This window comes from Oncorhynchus mykiss, chromosome 16, assembly GCF_013265735.2.
Source record: "Oncorhynchus mykiss isolate Arlee chromosome 16, USDA_OmykA_1.1, whole genome shotgun sequence".
Taxonomy (NCBI): Eukaryota; Metazoa; Chordata; class Actinopteri; order Salmoniformes; family Salmonidae; genus Oncorhynchus; species Oncorhynchus mykiss.
The window spans coordinates 25,508,119-25,528,619 of NC_048580.1; the positions used below are offsets into that span (position 1 = coordinate 25,508,119).

Sequence of the window (20,501 nt, forward strand, 5' to 3'; positions counted from 1 at the left end):
TACAACAGGCCTACAAACCCTCAGTCCAGCCTCTCTCAGCCTATTGCGGACAGTCTGAGCACTGATGGAGGGATTGAGCATTCCTGGTGTAACTCAAGCAGTTGTTGTTGCCATCCTGTACCTGTCCCGCAGGTGTGATGTTCGGATGTACCGATGCTGTACAGGTGTTATTACACGTGGTCTGCCACTGTGAGGACGATCAGCTGTCCATCCTGTCTCCCTGTAGCGCTGTCTTAGGCGCCTTACAGTACAGACATTGCAATTTATCTGCAGTCTTCATGCCTCCTTGCACCATACCTAAGGCAGATTCACACAGATGAGCAGGGACCCTGGGCATCTTTCCTTTGGTGTTTTTCAGAATCAGTAGAAAGGCCTCTTTAGTGTCCTAAGTGTTCATGACTGTGACCTTAATTGCCTACCGTCTGTAAGCTGTTAGTGTCTTAACGACCGTTCCACAGGTGCATGTTCATTAACTGTTTATGGTTCATTGAACAAACACAGTGTTTAAACCCTTTACGATGAAGATCTGTGAAGTTATTTGGATTTGTACTACTTATCTTTGAAAGACAGGGTCCTGTCTTTCTTTTTTTCTGAGTTTAGCTGGCAAGCTCCCTCGCTAGTTAGATAGCCTGACATCATCAAACTGTCTTTATCTTGGGAGCTGGGAGTACATGAACTTACTTGTAAGGTTTAAATGGTACACGCTGGATAACTTCCCTTTCGTAAAAACTTCCAGGAGGGGAACTGTGTTGGGTCAGTCGGAGTCGATGGCGTCTTGGCTGTTCATCTGTGTTGTTTCACTTTCAGCAATTTGTAGCGTAGCTGCTTTCATTCTGGCCCCAGCCTCAGAATCTTTAGTAGCCACATCCACGTGTATATTTGCAATGATGGATAATGAAGTCAAAAGGAATATTCAGGATGAACCGTCGTCAGGCCACCACTACTGCTAGCTACTTTATCTGTCTGTAGCTAGCTGCAGGCAGCATAGGTGGGCATACAGGATCCGCCCTTTTGGACATATTTCCACATTTTACACATAGTTTAATAAAGTATTTACATATTACCAACATACAGGTATCGGTGTAAACCCCCTTCTAGTATACATAACATCCTTTTGGCTGAACATTATTGAAAACACACTAAACATGGTTTTAACAGAATTTATAGCACACAAAAAACGCAAACTATGCCACTACTGATTAAAAAATATATATTATTATTGTTATAGGGTGTGTTCATAAATTAATATGATTAAAAAAAAATATATATATATATATTACAAGATATGCAAATAATGTAAGCGTACAAACATTAATGAATGGAGATGATGGGTACACAGTCCATGGTGTTGATTCCAAGTATATCTTATCTGTATAGACATTGATGGAATATGGCTGATTAGGGCATTGGGATCAGAATGATGATTTCAGCATGGGTTACATCATGAAGCCGAGAGCCATTTGTGTCAAGAAAGCTAGGCCCTGTGTGCAAGGAAAATGACATCGAGGGCACGTTGTTTTTCAACAACACAGCAGACCAAAACAGACCAAATGGGTTACACACAGGGAAACAGGTGTGGTTATCAATTGTTTAAACAGTTATGGTACTCTGCTTCAAAGGCACAAAAGGCATTCCTTCACAATATGCTTGCTTGTCAACGCCGATTCCTGTACCTATTGCGTCTGCAATAGTCTTGAGAACCTGGTTATGCCGCCAACCCACTCCCAAAGGCTTTGAGTTTACATCTCAACATGTGCTTCAGCAATCGTCATCTGGAGCATAACAGGCATGCTAGAGACTCCAACTGAACAGGTTGGATAGGCTGCGTTGAACTTCACAAACTTCCTGGATATGGGACTTGATGCACTGTGGCCCCACTTCCATGAGACTTCCTCTCAACTCCCTGTTTCCACCAGGCTCCTTGCTTCCTCACACCCACTCTTTGACATATCTTATCTCCCTCCACTGCTACTCCTACTTTATCCTTCACTAAAGGCCCTCTTTCCCTTGGTAGTCATATGTGGGTATAGATCGACCAGCTCTTCCCCAGAGTCACTGCTGCCACAAGACTACTGTGGAGCAGTCAGGTATTTATCCTCGCTCGGCCGCAAGTTTATTCACACACAGGGTTACTCCGTTACACACGGAACAACTTCACATGGATCCACAAGCAACACTATCCAGGCTCCATGCAGGCTGTCATCCATGGCAATTAGCAATCTGGTCCCAGACATGAAAGCAAAGCTGCATTGTGCCACATTCAAGTTAATGTTGAGACTTCCATCCCTGACTTTTCCTGCATGTCTTCTTTAGGGAATAGCTAAAGGACAGCCCTAGCAACATTTTACTTGATTTGTTTCTTTGATTTTAGCATTGTTTTAGTATGTATTATGATATACACTGTATTTACTTTTAAGTGTATATATTCCAGAATATCTATTTATTATTCTTATGGTATCTTTATGTTATAAACTCTATTAACATGATGACATGTTCGTGGAAAGATATTAGATAGCAAGGGAGTTTTAAGTAAAAATGTTTAAATGTTTCTTCAGTAACACGATTGCAACGTTGTTTATAGACACGTTACACCTCTCAAATAAACATTCCAAAATGTTCTTTGGATATTCACAAAGTAGTCTGACATTCTGTACATTGGAGGAACTTTTCGGGAACATTGCATACCAAAGTGTCCTGACATTCATAACCTCCAAAGTACTTACTGAAAACGTAACTACATCCATATGTAGTCAGATGTACCCCCACTTGACATACAGACATTATGGAACATTGTCAATCTATAATTCTAACTGCAACTTTAGATGTAACTATGCATGGCTCTATACCAAACGCTCTGAATTGTTAAATCCCAACATTGACCTGACATTTATAAAATTGAAAGGACTAACTGGGAATGTTGTGAAGGTCACCAAAATCAACATATTGTGAAGTAATTTTAGAACTTGCCTAGACTTAAAAAAAAAAAAAATTGAATAATAATTCTAATGTCCCCTTGTGCTCAGAAAGAAAATGTGACATATAGGTCACAAAGGGACATACTGCACAATAAATATTTGAAAGTACTTTTCAGTAACACAACTGCAATGTTGTTTGTAGACACACCAGGGCTCTCAAAGGAACATTCCTAAATGTTCTTTGAATATCCCAAAAGTGATCTGACATTCACTGGACTCATTGGGAATGTTATGTAGAATATTGCCAAAGTGACGTGACAGTCAGTACATTTCAAGAACCTTCTGTGAACGTTACAAATACTGGGTTACTACGATATTAAACGTCTTCAATTCAACAATTATTGGGCTCAAATTCTTATTGAGATTTGTGAACAACCACAATCCGTGAGGCGCAAATAGCTAAATGATATCCATATCGCCGTAGACTACACCACTGCTGTCATCTTACCGCCAAGCGTTTATTCAAGTTACGTAATCTTTGGATGCCGACAGCAGTCGCACCATTGGAAGACATAGCTTGGACTGTAGCCTACAAAAGCCTATTCCTGCTTTTTTCCCGCGATCCATCAAATACATTTGTCATCATAAAATCAAATCTAATTTTATTGGTCGCATACGCATGTTTAGCATGATGTTATTGCGTGTGTAGCAAAATGCTTGGGTTTTAGCTCCAACAGTGCAGTATTATCTAACCATTAGTATCGAACAATTTCACAACAATACACACATCTAAAAGGAATCGATTTAAGATTTAAGAACATATGAATATTTGGACGAGCAATGTCGGCGCGGCATAGACTAAAATACAGTAGAATAGAATAGAATACAGTATATACATATGAGATGAGTAATGCAACATGTGTAAACATTATTAAAGTGACTAGTGTTCCATTATTAAAGTGTCCAGTGATTTCAAGTCTATGTGCAGTACAGTACATATATAGGGCAGCAGCCTCTACGATGCTAGAGATGGCTATTTAACAGTCTGATGGCTTTGAGATAAATGCAGTTTTTCAGGCTCTCGGTCCCAGCTTTGATGCACCTGTACTGGCCTCACCTTCGGAATGATAGCGGGGTGAACAGGCAGTGGCTCAGGTGGTTGTTGTCCTTCATGTTCTTCTTGGCCTCCTTGGCCTTCTTCTTGGCCTTCTTGGCCTTCTTCTTGGTGACATCAGGTGCTGTAGGTGTCCTGGAGTGCAGGTAGTTTGCCCCTTGTAATGCGATAGTGGTCTCTGAGTTGTGGTCAGACTCACTCAGGTGGAACAAACGTAAACTTGCACCTTTTCTTCAATGCGGATTTGAATATCATTGAGAAAACAAAGTGTCAAAGTGTTTTTTCTCACAAACATTCTTTCTGAATTGAAAAGTAATCCTCGAAGTAATAATCTAGTTTTTCAAAAGTATATGAAATCTGATCACAATATTTTTACTGGTAACATAACGGATTACAGTTAGCATTTTTTGTAATCTGTTACTCCCCAACCCTGTTTATATAGCAATACCATAATTCTAAATTAATTGTACCCATAGTACAGAATAATGAGTTAAACGGTGGACAGCTCCAGATCTGAATGGCAGGAGTGTATATAAGCTTTTGTTACAGCCCAGCTCATACATGATTACAAATCATATAGCCTATCGCTGTGATTTGTTATTTGATTATTTAAGTCAGGTGTCAGAGCTGAGCTCAGACCAGGTTTGCAAAATTCCGTGAACTTTCAATAAATTCCCTGGTTTTCCAGAAATCCTGGTTGGAGGATTGCAGATTTCCTGCTCATACCCTTCTGATTCCGTGAATCCTAAACCGGGATTTCAGGGAAACCGGGGAATTTTTTTAAGGTTCTCAGAATTTTGCAAACCTGGTCTGAGCTCAGCTCTGACACCTGACTTAAATAATCAATTGGTTCTGGAATAAAGAAAGTGCAAATAAGGTTTGCAATTTGGCATCAATAACATGACAGTAATTCTACCTCAAAAACAAACATGTGAATACCAATTAATTTAAAACCCACCATAGCATGTAGGACTAAATAAGATTACATACCTTTGCCGACAAGATATACCAACGATCTGCTGTCCAGAGGGAAACAGCAAACAAATCAATTTCTTCCCACAGTAAAGTAAGCACACTGTTGATTCAACAGAGGATGCTAATCAATCCATCTCTGAAACCTCTCAAAAATACACAACAAATTAATACAGCTAAGCTACATGTCAAGTAGTAATTGAAAAGGGCTACCCACCCCTCACCCACAGACGTAAACATTATCAAGAATGCTTAGTTTCACCCTCTAATATAGCTAGCTAGTCAACTAGAAATCTAGACCGCTGGTTTATAAAACCTAAAGAAAGATAAACTAGTTTTTATGAATTTCGCATGCATTTTAAATTGTTAGACAATTTATTATATTCAGGCTATTCTATTCAGGCTTATGTTGCTAACTAGCTAACCATGAGCTAGCTCAGGGGTGGGCAATTCCAGTCCTCGAGGGCCTGATTGGAGTCACAGTTTTGCCCCAGCCCCAGCTAACACACCTGATACCATTAATCATCTAATCCCCTATGAAAAAATGAATGGTGGAAAAAACAATTAGAACCATTTCCATGTTTGACCGCTAGGTTTTATGGGTATTATGACTCATACTATGGTACACTATAGGCTCGTGCTCTTAGTAGTGATGTGCCTCTAGGCCTTCGAGAAGAAATTCTGTTGAAAAAATGTAAATGGGAAAAATGTTCCCACCCAATGCAAGTCAAAATGTGATCAAATCAACAACAAAAAATGTAACTTGTGCCGAATACAACAGGTGTGTAGACCTTACAGTGAAATGCTTACTTACAAGCCCTTAACCAACAATGCAGTTTTAAGAAAATCCATTAAAAAAGTAAGAGATAAGAATAACAAATTATTAAAGAGCAGCAGTAAAATGACAATAGAGGGGCTATATACAGGGTGTAACGGTACAGAGTCAATGTGCAGGGGCACCGGTGTCGAGGTAATTGAGGTAATATGTACATGTAGGTATTAGAGTTATTAAAGTGACTATGCATAGACAATAACACAGAGTAGCAGCAGCGTAATAGGGGGGGGGGGGGCAATGCAAATAGTCTGGGCAGCCATTTGATTAGATGTTCAGGAGTCTTATGGCTTGGGGGTAGTAGCTGTTTATAGAAGCCTCTTGGACCTGGGCTTGGCGCTCTAGTTCCGCTTGCCCTGTGGTAGCAGAGAGAACAGTCTATGACTAGGGTGGCTGGAGTCTTTGAAATTTTTAGGGCCTTCCTCTGACACCGCCTGGTATAGTGGTCCTGGATGTCAGGAAGCTTGGCCCTGGTGATGTACTGGGCCGTACGCACTACCCTCTGCAGTGCCTTGTGGTTGGAGGCTGAGCAGTTGCCATACCAGGCAGTGATGCAACCCGTCAGGATGCTCTCGATGGTGCAGCTGTAAAACCTTTTGAGGATTTGAGGACCCATGCCAAATCTTTTCAGTCTCCAGAGGGGTAATAGGTTTTGTCATGCCCTTTTCATGACTGTCTTGGTGTGCTTGGACCATGTTAGTTTGTTGGTGATTGACGCCAAGAACCTGCTCCACTACAGCCCCGTCAATGAGAATGGGGGTGTGCTCGTTTCTCCTTTTCCTGTAGTCCACAATCATCTCCTTTGTCTTGATCACGTTGAAGGAGAGGTTGTTGTCCTTACACCGCATGCTCAGGTCTCTGACCTCCTCCCTATAAGCTGTCTCATGATTGGTTGATTCCATTGCCACTCCACAATTCTGCTCTAATACAATTAAATGGCAGAGGGCTTCTGGCTAGTTTCTGAAGGCCTAGCCAATTGCTCATCTAGATAGCTATATTTATCTCCCAAGAGACCACCAAAACAAATACCATTGAAGGGCCTCCCGAGTGGCGCAGTGGTCTAAGGCACTGCATCGCAGTGCTGAGACATCACTACAGACTGGCGTTCGATCTCAGGCGGTGTCACAACTGGCCGTGACCGGGAGTCCCATAGGGCGGCACACAGACGGGTTAGGGAGGATTTGGCCGGGGGGCTTTCCTTTCCTGCGACTCCTTGTGGTGGGCCGGGCCTGCTTACTTCAGTCGTCAGTTGAATGGTGTTTCCTCCGACACATTGGTGTTGCTCGTTTCTGGGTTAAGCAAGCAGGTGTTAAGAAGCAGCATGGCTTGTTGGGTCATGTTTTCGGAGAACGCATGACTCAACCTTCGCCTCTCCGGAGCCCGTTGGGGAGTTGCAGCTATGAGACAAGATCGTAACTACCAATTGGATATGACGAGAAAAAGGAGGTAAAATTACTTTATCAATCCTTGGGCCTTCTCTGAGGGCATAGAAGGCCGTTATAATTCTCCACTATAGTTCCTCACTATAGACCACTACAGACACAATGCTGGCTAAACGCAACAGTCTCTTGCACTTGAATGAATTGAGGAAAAAAATTGTACTTACCATGACTGTGATATGTGGTTGTCTCACCTAGCTACCTTAAGATGAAGTTGCTGCATATCACTGGTAGAAACGGGCCAGCTAATTTTCCTGGTTGTAAGCCAACCACAATATCCAGAATTCATAGTGATTTCAGGACATAGTACTGCCCTGAGGAGGTGTATCCAATTGTTGTGAGAAAAATCTAAATGTCTGTGTTTGTAGCCAGCACTTTCAGCAAGAGGATTTCAAAACGGAACTGAAGTCTCAACCGATGGGGTTGCATATGTCGTTGAAAAGTGATGCTATTCCATCGACTTTCCCCATCACTTCAAAGAGGAAGGCCTCCGGTCAGCCAACATCAGCACAGAAGAAAATAAGTCAAGCTGAGGTAACGTAGCTAATGTTACCTAGCTAACTATCTAGCTAACTACGTTTGTTTACCTAAACTAAAAACTAGCTAGCTAGCATTCAAAATACACTGGCTTGACTATCTGGTGGTGTGATTTGTAGCTTTGCAAGCTAACCTTAGCTTCGTTAGCTTACGTTAGCTAGCCAGCTAACTAACTTCCACAGAGGCGAATATGACTAACGTTATGGGTTCCATTTAAAGTCTGATCCCATCAACATCTGCAGCGGCATCAACATTAAGCTCAGCACCAGCAATTAGTGTAAATCACCTTCTGAAATCTTACTAAAATCTATTAAATCTTTCCATGGCTCCATGAGGAGCAAATCAATATACTGTTGAGGGTTGGGTATTGTGTGTGAAGGTTAATATGCATCATCTTTTGAATTTGTATTGATGGGGATAAAGTAGTAAAATGTTGGCTAATCACTGACTACTGTGTGTCCTACAGACTAATCCTGCTGCTGCTGCTGATGATGATGATGATGGCCTTGACCCTAGCTTTAGTTGTACAGAGCCTGTAGACCCATTGGATGAAAGCTTTCAGCCTGGAATAAGGTCAAGCTCAAGGTCATCTGACTTTGAAACAAGCCAGGACAGCCAAAGGTATTTAAATCACCAATACACTAAACTGTTTACAATAGTGCTCCTCAAACTTTTCACACCCTTGCAGTCAGTTCATTGGGGAGAGGGGCTGTTAGTATACTTTTCAAGCCTACTCACTCTATCGTTGGCAGTGCTTGTCTACTCAACAGCACAACTGTAGGTGCTCATACACAACAATACACGACAAGACTGTGTACAAGTCAAGCCAACTCAAACTTTTCACATCTTTGCTGACATCCCATTTCCCATCCCCGGGTATGTGTAACAAAACACCCCCCCCACCCCGTCTACTGTTCCCATTTTGTTTACAAATTAACCTATTGTATTGTATGGTTACACATCCTCATGATTAGTCTTCATGTCTTTCCAGGAGACTGACAGTACATTTAAATCTTCTGCGAGAGGTCGAAGCCGTGGGTGGTGAAAAACATTGCCTAAGCCTGCTAAACCAGCTGCCATTACCCAACACAAAAAGAGGTTCACCAGCTGAAGAACATTCTGGAACCTGCCTGAAACATTCAACCAACACATATCCACATTTAGTTAAACTGATGTTGTAGTATAATATAGAATGCCTTGTATGTTCACAACTTCATTGTGGTATAGATATTACTAGCTGTTGTACATATGTACTTTATATAAAGGTGTTTTATATAATATTTTTTACAAGTGTACTGACAAGTGACCAAATGATTCGAGCTACAGATATTTTTTGGCAGAGGTAGAGATGTCGTTTTGTTTTTACAACTTTCTCCCTGTCATTTATAATGTATAATGCATCATTTATAATGTATAGTGCCTTGCAAAAGTATTCATACCCCTTGGATTTCTTCACATTTTGTGTTACAAAGTAGGATTAAAATTGATTTAATTGTATTTTTTGTCAACAATTTACAGATAATACTCTGTAATGTCAGTGGAAGAATATCTTTAAAAAAATGTTTTAATAGAAATGAAATAACTAAAATATAGTTGTTGCATAAGATTCCGCTCCTTGAGTCAATACATGTTAGAAACTCTTTTGGAGGCGTTTTCAGTTCAGTGGATCTTCTTGGTTAAGTCTCTAAGAACTTTACACACTTGGATTGTGTAATATTATCCCATTATTATTTTCATAATTCTTCAAGCTCTGTCAAGATGTTGGGGATCATGGCTAGACAGCCATTTTCAAGTCTTGCCATATATTGTCAAGCAGATCTGTAACTTGGTCACTCAGGAACATTCACTGTCTTCTTGGTAAGCAACTCGTGTAGATTTGGCTTTGTATTGAAAAATATTGTCCTGATGAAAGGTGAATTCTTCTACCAGTGCTCTCCGCAGCTGACGTAAGACCTTTAAACAGGTTAACATTCACAAAGCCACAGGGCCAGACGGATTACCAGGATGCGTACTCAGAGCATGCACTGACCAGCAGGCAAGTGGCTTTTCAAGCTCTTCCTGACCCCGTCTGTAATACCTACATGTTTCAAGCAGACCACCATAGTCCCTGGGCCCAAGAACGCCATGGTAACCTGTCTAAATGACTATCTCCCCATAGCACTCACACCTGTAGCCATGAAATGCTTTGAAAGGCTGGTCATGGCTTACGTTAACACCATAATCCCAGACACCCATGACCCATTACAATTCGTATACCTCCCCAAAAGATCCACAGATGCCACAATCTCTATTGCACTCCACACTGCCCTTTCTCAACTGCGCAAGAGGAACACCTATCTGAGAATGCTGTTCATTGACTACAGTTCAGAATTCAACACCATAGTGCCAGCTTGTCACCAAACTAAGGACCCTGGGACTGAACAACTCCCTCTGCAACTGTTTCCTGTACTTTTAGTAGGCCGCCATTGTAAGTAAGAATGTGTTCTTAACTGACTTGCCCAGTTAAATAAAGGTTAAATAAAAATAAAACTTCCTGACCGGCCATCCCCAAGTGGTGAGGGTAGGCAACAACACATCCGTCACACTGACCCTCAACACAGGGGCTCCTCAGGGGTGCGTACTTGGGCCCCTCAGGGGTGTGTACTTAGTCCCCTGCTGTACTCCCTGTTCCCCCATGACTGCATGGCCGTGCACGACTCCAACGGCATCATGAAGTTCACCGACGACACGACGGTGGTTGGCCTGATGACCGACAAAGATGAGAGGTCAGAGACCTGCCAGTGTGGTGTCAGGACAACAACCTCTCCCTCAATGTCAGCAAGACAAAGAAGCTGATCGTGGACTACAGGAAACAGAGGGCCGAGCACGCCCCGATCCACATCGATCGGGCTCTAGTGGAGCTGGTCGACAGCTTCAAGTTCCTCTGTGTCCACATCACTAAGGATCTATCATGGTTCCCACACACCAACACAGTCATGAAGAGGGCACGACAATGCCTCGTCCTCCTCAGGAGGCTGAAAATATTTGGCATGGGCTCTCAGATCCTCAAAAAGTTATATAGATGCACCATTGAAAGCATCTGGCTGCATCACTGGCTGCATCACCGCTTGGTATAGCAACTGCTTGGCATCCAACTGCAAGGTGTAACAGAGGGTAGGAGGGCCATCCAGGAACTCTATACTAGGTGGTGTCAGATGAAGGCCCTAAAAAATTGTCAAAGACTCCAGCCACCCAAGTCATAGAGGGTTACGCAGGCAAGTGGTACCGATGCACCAAGTCTGGAACCAACAGGACCCTTAACAGCTTCTATCCCCAAGCCAGTTAGTTACATAGTTAACCAAATAGTTACCCGTACAATCTGCATTGACCGTTTATTATCTGTCAATTTTCGACACAATCTGCTGCTACTGTTTATTATCTGTCACTTTATCCCTAGTTACAGTGAGCTCCAAAAGTATTCGAACAGTGACACGTTTTGTTTCCGCTCTGTACTCCAGCACTTTGATACAATGACCGAGGTTAAAGGGCAGACGGTTAGATTTATTTTGAGGGTATTTTCATCCATATCGAGTGAATCCTTTAGAAATTACAGCACTTTCTGTACATAGTGCCTCCATTTTAGGGGACCAAAAGTATTGGGAGGAATTCATTTATATGTGTAGTAAAGTAGTCAAAAGTTTGGTATTTGGTCTCATATTCATAGCACACAGTGATTACATCAAGCTTGTGACTCTAAAAACTTGTTGGATTCATTTGTTGTATGTTTTGGTTGGGTTTCACATGATTTTGTTCCCAAAAGAAATGGTAAATAATGTATTGTATCATTTTAGAAGTGTATCATTTCAAATCCAAAGTGCTGGAGTGCAGAGGCAAAAAAAAACAAAAATGTGTCACTGTCTCAAAACCTTTTGGAACTCCCTGATGTACATATCTACCTCATTTACCTCGTACCCCTGCACACCGACTCAGTGTGTGTACCTCGTAAATATATATCTTATTTATCGTTACTCGTGTATTTATTATTACTTTTATTATTATTGTTTAACTTTTCTATTATTGATCTATTTTCTTTCTCTCTGCATTGTTGGGAAGGGCCCGTCAGTAAGTATTTCACTGTTAGTCGACACCTGTTGTTTATGAAGCACGTGACAAATACGATTTTATTTTGTTTGTGCATTATTATTTTATTTGACTGAAGCATCTTTTCTACTAGGATTCTGCTTTTGCTTCTTAGCTCCATCCTGTTGGTTTTTATCCTGAAAAAACTCCCCAGTATTTGCCAATGTCAAGCATACCTATACCATGATGCAGCCAACACCATGCTTGAAAATATGTAGGCAGTTACTCAGTGATGTAGAGTGTTGGATTTGCCTCAAATATAAGGCTTTGCATTTCATTTATTTTGCAGTATTACTTTACTGTCTTGTTGCAAACACCAGGGGTATTCAACTTTTACCCTAAGAGGTCCAGAGACGGTTTCTGTTCTACCAGCTGGTTTCTGTTCTACCAGATAACTAATTGCACACACCTGGTGTTCCTGGTTTAAATCAGTCCCTGATTAGAGGGGGAAATGTAATGAAAAAAAGCAGTGGAACTGGCTTCTAGGTCCAGAGTTGAGTTTGAGGGGCATCCACGATGCATGTTTTAGAATATTTGTATTCTTATTTTTACTCTGTCATTTAAGTCATTATTATGGAGTCACTACAATGTTGTTGATCTATCCTCTCATCACAGCCATCGAACTCTGTAAATGTTTTCAAATCAACAATGGCCTCGTGGTAACATTCCTGAGCAGTTTCATACTTATCCTGCAGCTCAGATCAGAAGGACGACTGTATCTTTGATGTGTCTGGTGGATTAATACATAATCCACAGCATATGACCATGCTACAGTGGGAAGAATAAGTATTTGATACACTGCCGATTTTGCAGGTTTTCCTACTTACAAAGCATGTAGAGGTCTGTAATTTTTGTCATAGGTACACTTCAACTGTGAGAGACAGAATCTAAAACAAAAATCCAGAACATCACATTGTATGATTTTTAAGTAATTAATTTGCATTTTATTGCATGACACAATTATTTGATCACCTACCAACCATTAAGAATTCCGGCTCTCACAGACCTGTTAGTTTTTCTTTAAGAAGCCCTCCTGTTCTCCACTCATTACCTGTATTAACTTCACCTGTTTGAACTCGTTACCTGTATAAAAGACACCTGTCCACATACTCAATCAAACAGACTCCAACCTCTCCACAATGGCCAAGACCAGAGAGCTGTGTAAGGACATCAGGGATACAATTGTAGACCTGCACAAGGCTGGGATGGGCTACAGGACAATAGGCAAGCAGCTTGGTGAGAAGGCAACAATTCTTGGCGCAATTATTAGAACATGGAAGAAGTTCAAGATGATGGTCAATCACCCTCGGTCTGGGGCTCCATGCAACATCTCACCTCGTGGGGCATCAATGATCATGAGGAAGGTGAGGGATCAGCCCAGAACTACACGGCAGGACCTGGTCAATGACCTGAAGAGAGCTGGGACCACAGTCTCAAAGAAAACCATTAGCAACACACTACGCCGTCATGGATTCAAATCCTGCAGCGCACGCAAGGTCTCCCTGCTCAAGCCAGTGCATCTCCAGGCCCGTCTGAAGTTTGCCAATGACCATCTGGATGATCCAGAGGAGGAATGGGAGAAGGTCATGTGGTCTGATGAGAAAAATATATAGTTTTATGGTCTAAACTCCACTTGTCGTGTTTGGAGGAAGAAGAAAGATGAGTACAACCCCAAGAACACCATCCCAACTGTGAAGCATGGAGGTGGAAACATCATTCTTTGGGGATGCTTTTCTGCAAAGGGGACAGGACGACTGCACCGTATTGAGGGGAGGATGGATGGGGCCATGTACCGCAAGATCTTGGCCAACAACCTCCTTGCCTCAGTAAGAGCATTGAAGATGGGTCGTGGCTGGGTCTTCCAGCATGACAACGACCCGAAACACACAGCCAAGGCAACTAAGGAGTGGCTCCGTAAGAAGCATCTCAAGGTCCTGGAGTGGCCTAGCCAGTCTCCAGACCTGAACCCAATAGAAAATCTTTGGAGGGAGCTGAAAGTCCGTCTTGCCCAGCGACAGCCCCGAAACTTGAAGGATCTGGAGAAGGTCTGTATGGAGGAGTGGGCCAAAATCCCTGCTGCAGTGTGTGCAAACCTGGTCAAGAACTACAGGAAATGTATGATATCTGTAATTGCAAACAAAGGTTTCTGTACCAAATATTAAGTTCTGCTTTTCTGATGTATCAAATGCAATAAAATGCAAATTAATTAAAAAATCATACAATGTGATTTTCTGGATTTTTGTTTTAGATTCCATCTCTCACAGTTGAAGTGTACCTATGATTAAAAAAAATACAGACCTCTACATGCTTTGTAAGTAGGAAAACCTGCAAAATCGGCAGTGTATCAAATACTTGTTCTCCCCACTGTATGCTTAAAGATATATTCAATGTCTGATTTGTTATTGTTACCCGTCTACCAATCACTTATTTGAGGCTTTCGAAAGTTCCCTGGTCTTTGTAGTTGAATCTGAGCTAAATGCAATACGTGACTGAGGGACCTTACAGATGTTGTATGTATGGGGGACAGAAGAAGGGTTAGTCATTCAAAAATCATGTCAACCCCTATTATCTAACTTATTATGTGATTCGTTAAGAAACATTTTACTTAATACTTATGCAATGACAAAACGTCTTTAACTTTGACATTACAGAGTATTTTGAGTAGATTGTTGACAAAAAAAGACAATTACATCAATTTTAATCCCACGTTGTAACACAATAAAATGTGAGGAAATCCAAGGGGTCTGAATACTTTTGTAAGGTACTGTATACTGTATATATGCTACAAGACAGGTCGCGGGAGAATGCTCATGAATGGATTTCGGAATTTTGGAATATTGATAAGTGGCAGTTGGGACGTTGAGTGCGCATCGTCTCAATGTTCATGTTGGCCAAAACACTTGCAGACTCGAGTGTTAACTGTCGAACACATTAGCTAGTGGCCACTCAAAGAAGGGCTTAATAGCTAAGTGTTCGGTTTGAGATTCAGCCATGCTTTCAAAGGTGCTATCCAACACCTGACACCAATGCAGGGGTACCCTGACTGGGACTCAAACCCTGGTCTCTGTGACTGTTATACAATGTTTTTGTGAGGTCGCTTGGCGTGAACACTAGGTGTTGTACTGAGGTTGTTTGGTATTTTGTACAATGGGTTCAACTTTATTTTGTATTTTGTTTTCTCGCTTGCTCACCTCACTTAAAAAAAATGTGAAGTCTGTTAAACCGTTAATAAAATGTGTATGGCCTTGTTTAAGTTATCCTCTTATGCAAACACTGAAAGAGATGGGCACAGTGTGGCAGAAAAGCTAGCTGCAGCCATAGATAGCTGGCCTCATTTTATAGATATAAAATAATACTCACTCGGAGATGTGGAACGCTCACAACAACAGGTTAGGATTTTCGAACATGTTATTGATCACTGTAGGCGCACCCTAGCTCAAAATGGGAATACCTCAACCAGTCTCTCAAAGTCAACTTGTGTGTAAAAACGCAAAAGCCAACTCTCCAGTCTTTGATTCCCTCCTTCTCCTACTCCTTTAGGTTCCTTTGCCAGTAGAGAAGATCAACTCCACTGAACACCCAGTGAAGGTGGGCCTGTCTGATGCGTTCATGGCCCTCCTCCCCTCTCCACAGTCCTCAGGTCAGTCACAACAAGACTACACTCACACCTGCCATCCGATATCCTTCCCTCTCTACTGTACCCAGACCAGTTTTAGATGTACCGTCATATTATTTGTGTGTGAATGTCACAAGGTCAAGAATACTGGCCCGACTTCTACTTGATTTCCTCTCTATAGATGCAAGACGGCGGACCATCTATGAGTACCATAGAGTAGAGATTGACACCACTAAGATCAACAATCACTCTGCCTTTGAATTCACACCATTGCCCAGTAAGTATGCATTGTGCTCACAGACCCCTACTCAGCCAAACTTGTGACATCATGATGGCAGTTTCACGCTTTCCCCCCACTGAATACAAGCCTGTAAAAGTTGTAGTGGATCATTTGACTTATTTTTCCAGCATGTCTCCAACACACCACCTGTGAACTCTGTCTCATATCCAACCTGACAAATGGCTGTGGTTGGTGCAACACACTGCAAAGGTGAGGTGTGTGTGTGTGTGTGTGTGTGTGTGTGTGTGTGTGTGCGCAAGTTTGCATAATCTTGCATGTGTATGCATACATGTGAGTGTTAGACTTAATGTCATGTCAGAAGGACTAACATGAGACGTAAAAATGGTTTATTTGTGTAGTATTTGTGAATTATACTGCATAATTGTCCTCTCTCACGGTCCTCTCCACTTGTATTTCAGATGCTCCGATGGAATTGATCGTCACAGACAGGAGTGGCTCGACTACAACTGTCCTGAAGAGGTGAGATGGTATTAGATCGTTGGGCCGAAAAATCAGAAATTACATCGACAAATTACATCGAACAACCGTTACTCCCCCTCTCCCGGCAATATTATTTTGTAACTTTCTTTCAGGCAAAAGAGGCCACTTGTGAGGACTACACTCAGGGTGGCCCTGAGGGTTCCATGGGGTCCTTCAACCACTCAGCCCCAGAGCCCACGTCCTCCCCTGCAGTGCTCTCAGAAATCCCCGTCACCGAGGGTGAGTTGGGGGCCGGAAGCACCACCCGTCTGCTGGGTCTGAGTTATAGTGGTGCCCAGGGTTGCTGGCCATTCACATACCAAATCAGCACACCCCGATTAGCTTATTAAAGATAGTATGGTCCAACCCAAATAAATGGTCCAGTCCAATGTCGACATAGGAAATCAATGTTGCCAGGTTCGAGACATTTAACAATTTCCAGATTTAAACGTTTTTCTCCCTATGTTTTTAAAGATACCATAGTATAATTATAAGGAGACATTTCAAGTTTTGCTATGTAGCTGCAACCCAAATCCAACCTCGAAAGATTGATAAATATAGTGAGATGCCAATCCATGCTTTCTGTGCTTGCATTCTGTTGTCTAGGTTCTGTCTGTCAGTCTGTCTATTTGTTTCTCTATGTCCGTCTGTCTCTTCCCATCTCATGTGTCTGTACAACAATACTCTCTTTTTGTCCACAGATGACACCAAACTTTTCATTCGCTACAATGGTGGTGGTGAGTTGGCTTGTAGTTGGTTGGCTACGTGGGTGTTTTGCATTGGTCAGTGAGGCTGCCTGGTTGTGAGTAATGTTATCCTTACCCGGAAGCACTGACCGTAGACTAGACTGAGCCACTGAGAGGATGAACTCAGTTAAAAAAATGTAGAAAAAAAAGATCCTGATGCAACTATGAATATAATATACATTTCAGTGTGCTACCTCCTGAAAGACAATATCCTGGCTGTTCCAAGCCTTTATTATCACCAAAAGTCCAGGCAAACTGGAATACTGCTGGAGTTCCTAGTGTTGTACTGTAAATCTTTTGTTTTTCTGTCTTTGTGATGTGTTTCTGTCCTATAACTGTCGCTAATGTGCAAGTGAAGCTGGCTAACTGTTTGTCTGTACTGTATGTATCCTGTCGTGGGCACCTTGCCTTCTCCATTAGCCATTTTATGAAGCGTAGCAGGTTAGACTAGTGCTAATTTCATTTGACATTAGCAATTCTTATTCACAGTCATTCCAAGGATTTAGAATCATTGGCATTACCTCACTTTCCTTTTCTCTCAGACTTGCAAACGGGTCCTCCGCACCAGGAACGGACAGAGCACACTGCGATTATTGCAGGTGTGGTGGCAGCCCTCATTCTGCTGGTAGCCTTGACCCTTTTGGCTGTCTACTATATCAACACACACCCCACTGTTGCTCCTCCATTCTACCTCATGCAGGTGAGACTGAGAGCAGGCCCTTACAGAATTAGATAAATTCCACTTGAATGCTCTGTTATTATATATAAATGTCTAGAGCAGGGATGCATGACTCAATTTAAGCTATGATCAACTGCATGAAAATATTCATTAAATGCCACGAAGAAATGATAGGTAGCAGGATTTCGGCCCTTGAGGGCCAGATGTGCTGGGTGGTGTTCAGTACGGCACACTGGGGCCGGAAACAAAAATCTGCTGTTTTTATTGGACACGTTCAGGTAGAACCTCCCCGTTTCAAAATGGTTGTTCCCTACTGAACACAACCTTGGTCTAGGGCTGTACTGTACTCATGGACTTGACTAATCCTGGTTGGGTCAAATGTCTGTCGTTCACAGCGACACACCAATAACTACTGGCCATCTATGAAGTTCCACAACCAGAGCTGTCACTCCACCTATGCTGAGGTGGAGCTTGGGGGTCACGATAAGGAGGGCTTCATTGAGGCCGAACAGTGCTGCTAACTAGGCTGGACTTCCGGGGCAACGTTGGACAAGAGAGTGAGCGCCATTTTGGGGATTAAAAAAGGAACTAAAGGGGACAGAAATGCAAAACGTCCCTTATTCGTACTATGGTGGACAATGTGTAACTGCTTGTAGAGAACAGTACTTTGTCTGTTTTGTCTGTGTCTCTCGCTCTTCGCCTGTCCAACATGCAGCAGCTGTCTATGGCCCTGTTCGAATACTCTAATAATACATTCTTCCTCCTTCCCTTCCTTGAGGTAAGCACAAATCTAATGTTATTTGATAGGTGAGCAAGAAGTCCACTACATTGATTTCACCAATCGTATCATATCAGATCAGCGATAACTTCAAGGAAGGAGGGCCTACAGTGCCTTCGGAAAGTATTCAGACACTTTGGCTTTTTCCACATTTTGTTACGTTACAGCCTGACTCTAAAAATGGATTTAATTGTTTTTTCCCTCATCAATCTACACAAAGCATAAACATTTTTTTTGTATGGTTTCTAATTTATCAAAAATAATAAACTGAAATATCACATTGACATAAGTATTCAGACCCTTTACTCAGTACTTAGTTGAGGCACCTTTGGCAGCGATTACAGCCGTGAGTCTTCTTGGGTATTATTCTACCATCCTGGCACACCTACACTACCGGTCAAAAATAATAGTGAAGACATCAAAACTATGAAATAGCACATATGGAATCATGTAGTACATGTGGAATATTTTCCTTCTTAATGTGTTTGAGACAATCAGTTGTGCTGTGACAAGGTAGGGGGGTATACAGAAGATGGCCCTATTTGATAAAAGACCAAGTCCATATTATGACAAGAACAGCTCAAATCAGCGATGAGAAACGACAGTCCATCATTACTTTAAGACATGAAGGTCAGTCAATCTGGAAAATTTCACAAAATTGGAAAGTTTCTTCAAGTGCAGTCGCAAACACCATCAAGCACTATGATGAAACTGGATCTCATAAGAACCGACACATGAATGGAAGACCCAGAATTAACTCTGCTGCAGAGGAAAAATTCATTAGAGTTACCAGCCTCAGAAATCGCAGCCCAAATAAATATTTCAGAGTTCAAGTAACAGACACATCTCAACATCAACTGTTCAGAGGAGACTGTGTGAATCAGGCCTTCAGGCCTTCATGGTCAAATTACTGCAAAGAAACCACTACTAAAAAAACATGAGCAACCGGTGTCACGGTTTTCTGTATGGGAAGGAGAGTCAGACCAAAATGCGGCGTGGCTATTGCGATCCATGTTTAATAGGACAAAGTAAACACGATCAAATACAAAAACAAATAAACGCAACACGAAAACCGAAACAGCCTAATACTGGTGCAAAGTAACACAGCAACAGAACAAGGACATCAAGACACTAAGGACAATCACCCACAAAACCCAACACCAAACAGGCTACCTAAATATGGTTCCCAATCAGAGACAATGACGAACACCTGCCTCTGATTGAGAACCATATCAGGCCAAACATAGAACTAGACAAACTAGACATGTAACATTGAATGCCCACCCAGCTCACACCCTGACCAACCAAAACATAGAAACATACAAAGCAAACTATGGTCAGGGTGTGACAGTACCCCCCTGGAAGAGTCTGGTTGACTGGCAGATCTGGAAGAGTCTGGTTGACTGGCAGATCTGGAAGGGTCTGGTTGACTGGCAGATCTGGAAGGGTCTGGTTGACTGGCAGATCTGGAAGAGTCTGGTTGACTGGCAGATCTGGAAGAGTCTGGCTGACTGGCGACACTGGCGGCCCCTGGCTGACTGGCGGCACTGGCGGCCCCTGGCTGACTGGCGACAACGGGTGGCAAATTGTCCTTTGGTCTGGAGTCCAAATTGGAATTTTTGGTTCCAACAGCCATGGTTTTGTGAGACGCGGTGTAGGTGAACGGATGATCTCCGCATGTGAGAGTGATGCATTCGATGGCCTGGCCTGCACAATCCCCCTACCTCAACCAAATTGAGATGGTTTGGGATGAATCGGACCACAGAGTGAAGGAAAAGCAGCCAACAAGTGCTCAGCATATGTGGGAACTCCTTCAGGACTGTTGGAAAAGCATTCCAGGTGAAGCTGGTTGAGAGAATTCCAAGAGTGTGCAAAGCTGTCATCAAGGGTGGTTACTTTGAAGAATCTCAAATATAAAATATATTTTGATTTGTTAACACTTTTTGGTTACTACATGATTCCATATGTGTTATTTCATAGTTTTGATGTCTTCA

The 20,501-nt window shown here is 42.2% G+C and overlaps 1 protein-coding gene across 2 annotated transcripts in view; it reads left to right on the forward strand.

Moving 5' to 3' along the window:
- plxdc1 (plexin domain containing 1) overlaps window positions 1-18,885 on the forward strand; it is a 92,894-nt gene extending 74,009 nt beyond the window's left edge. Inside the window, exons 7-14 of one of the 2 annotated variants that reach the window (XM_021565397.2) lie at window positions 15,469-15,568; window positions 15,726-15,821; window positions 15,953-16,034; window positions 16,244-16,304; window positions 16,418-16,544; window positions 17,006-17,041; window positions 17,593-17,750; window positions 18,125-18,885. In XM_021565397.2, the coding sequence (XP_021421072.2) occupies window positions 15,469-15,568; window positions 15,726-15,821; window positions 15,953-16,034; window positions 16,244-16,304; window positions 16,418-16,544; window positions 17,006-17,041; window positions 17,593-17,750; window positions 18,125-18,250 (786 nt within the window). In that variant the 3' untranslated portion in view covers window positions 18,251-18,885. The remainder of the gene's footprint in view (window positions 1-15,468; window positions 15,569-15,725; window positions 15,822-15,952; window positions 16,035-16,243; window positions 16,305-16,417; window positions 16,545-17,005; window positions 17,042-17,592; window positions 17,751-18,124) is intronic. The other variant, XM_021565398.2, reaches the window with a different exon arrangement.
- Window positions 18,886-20,501: the final 1,616 nt, after the last annotated feature.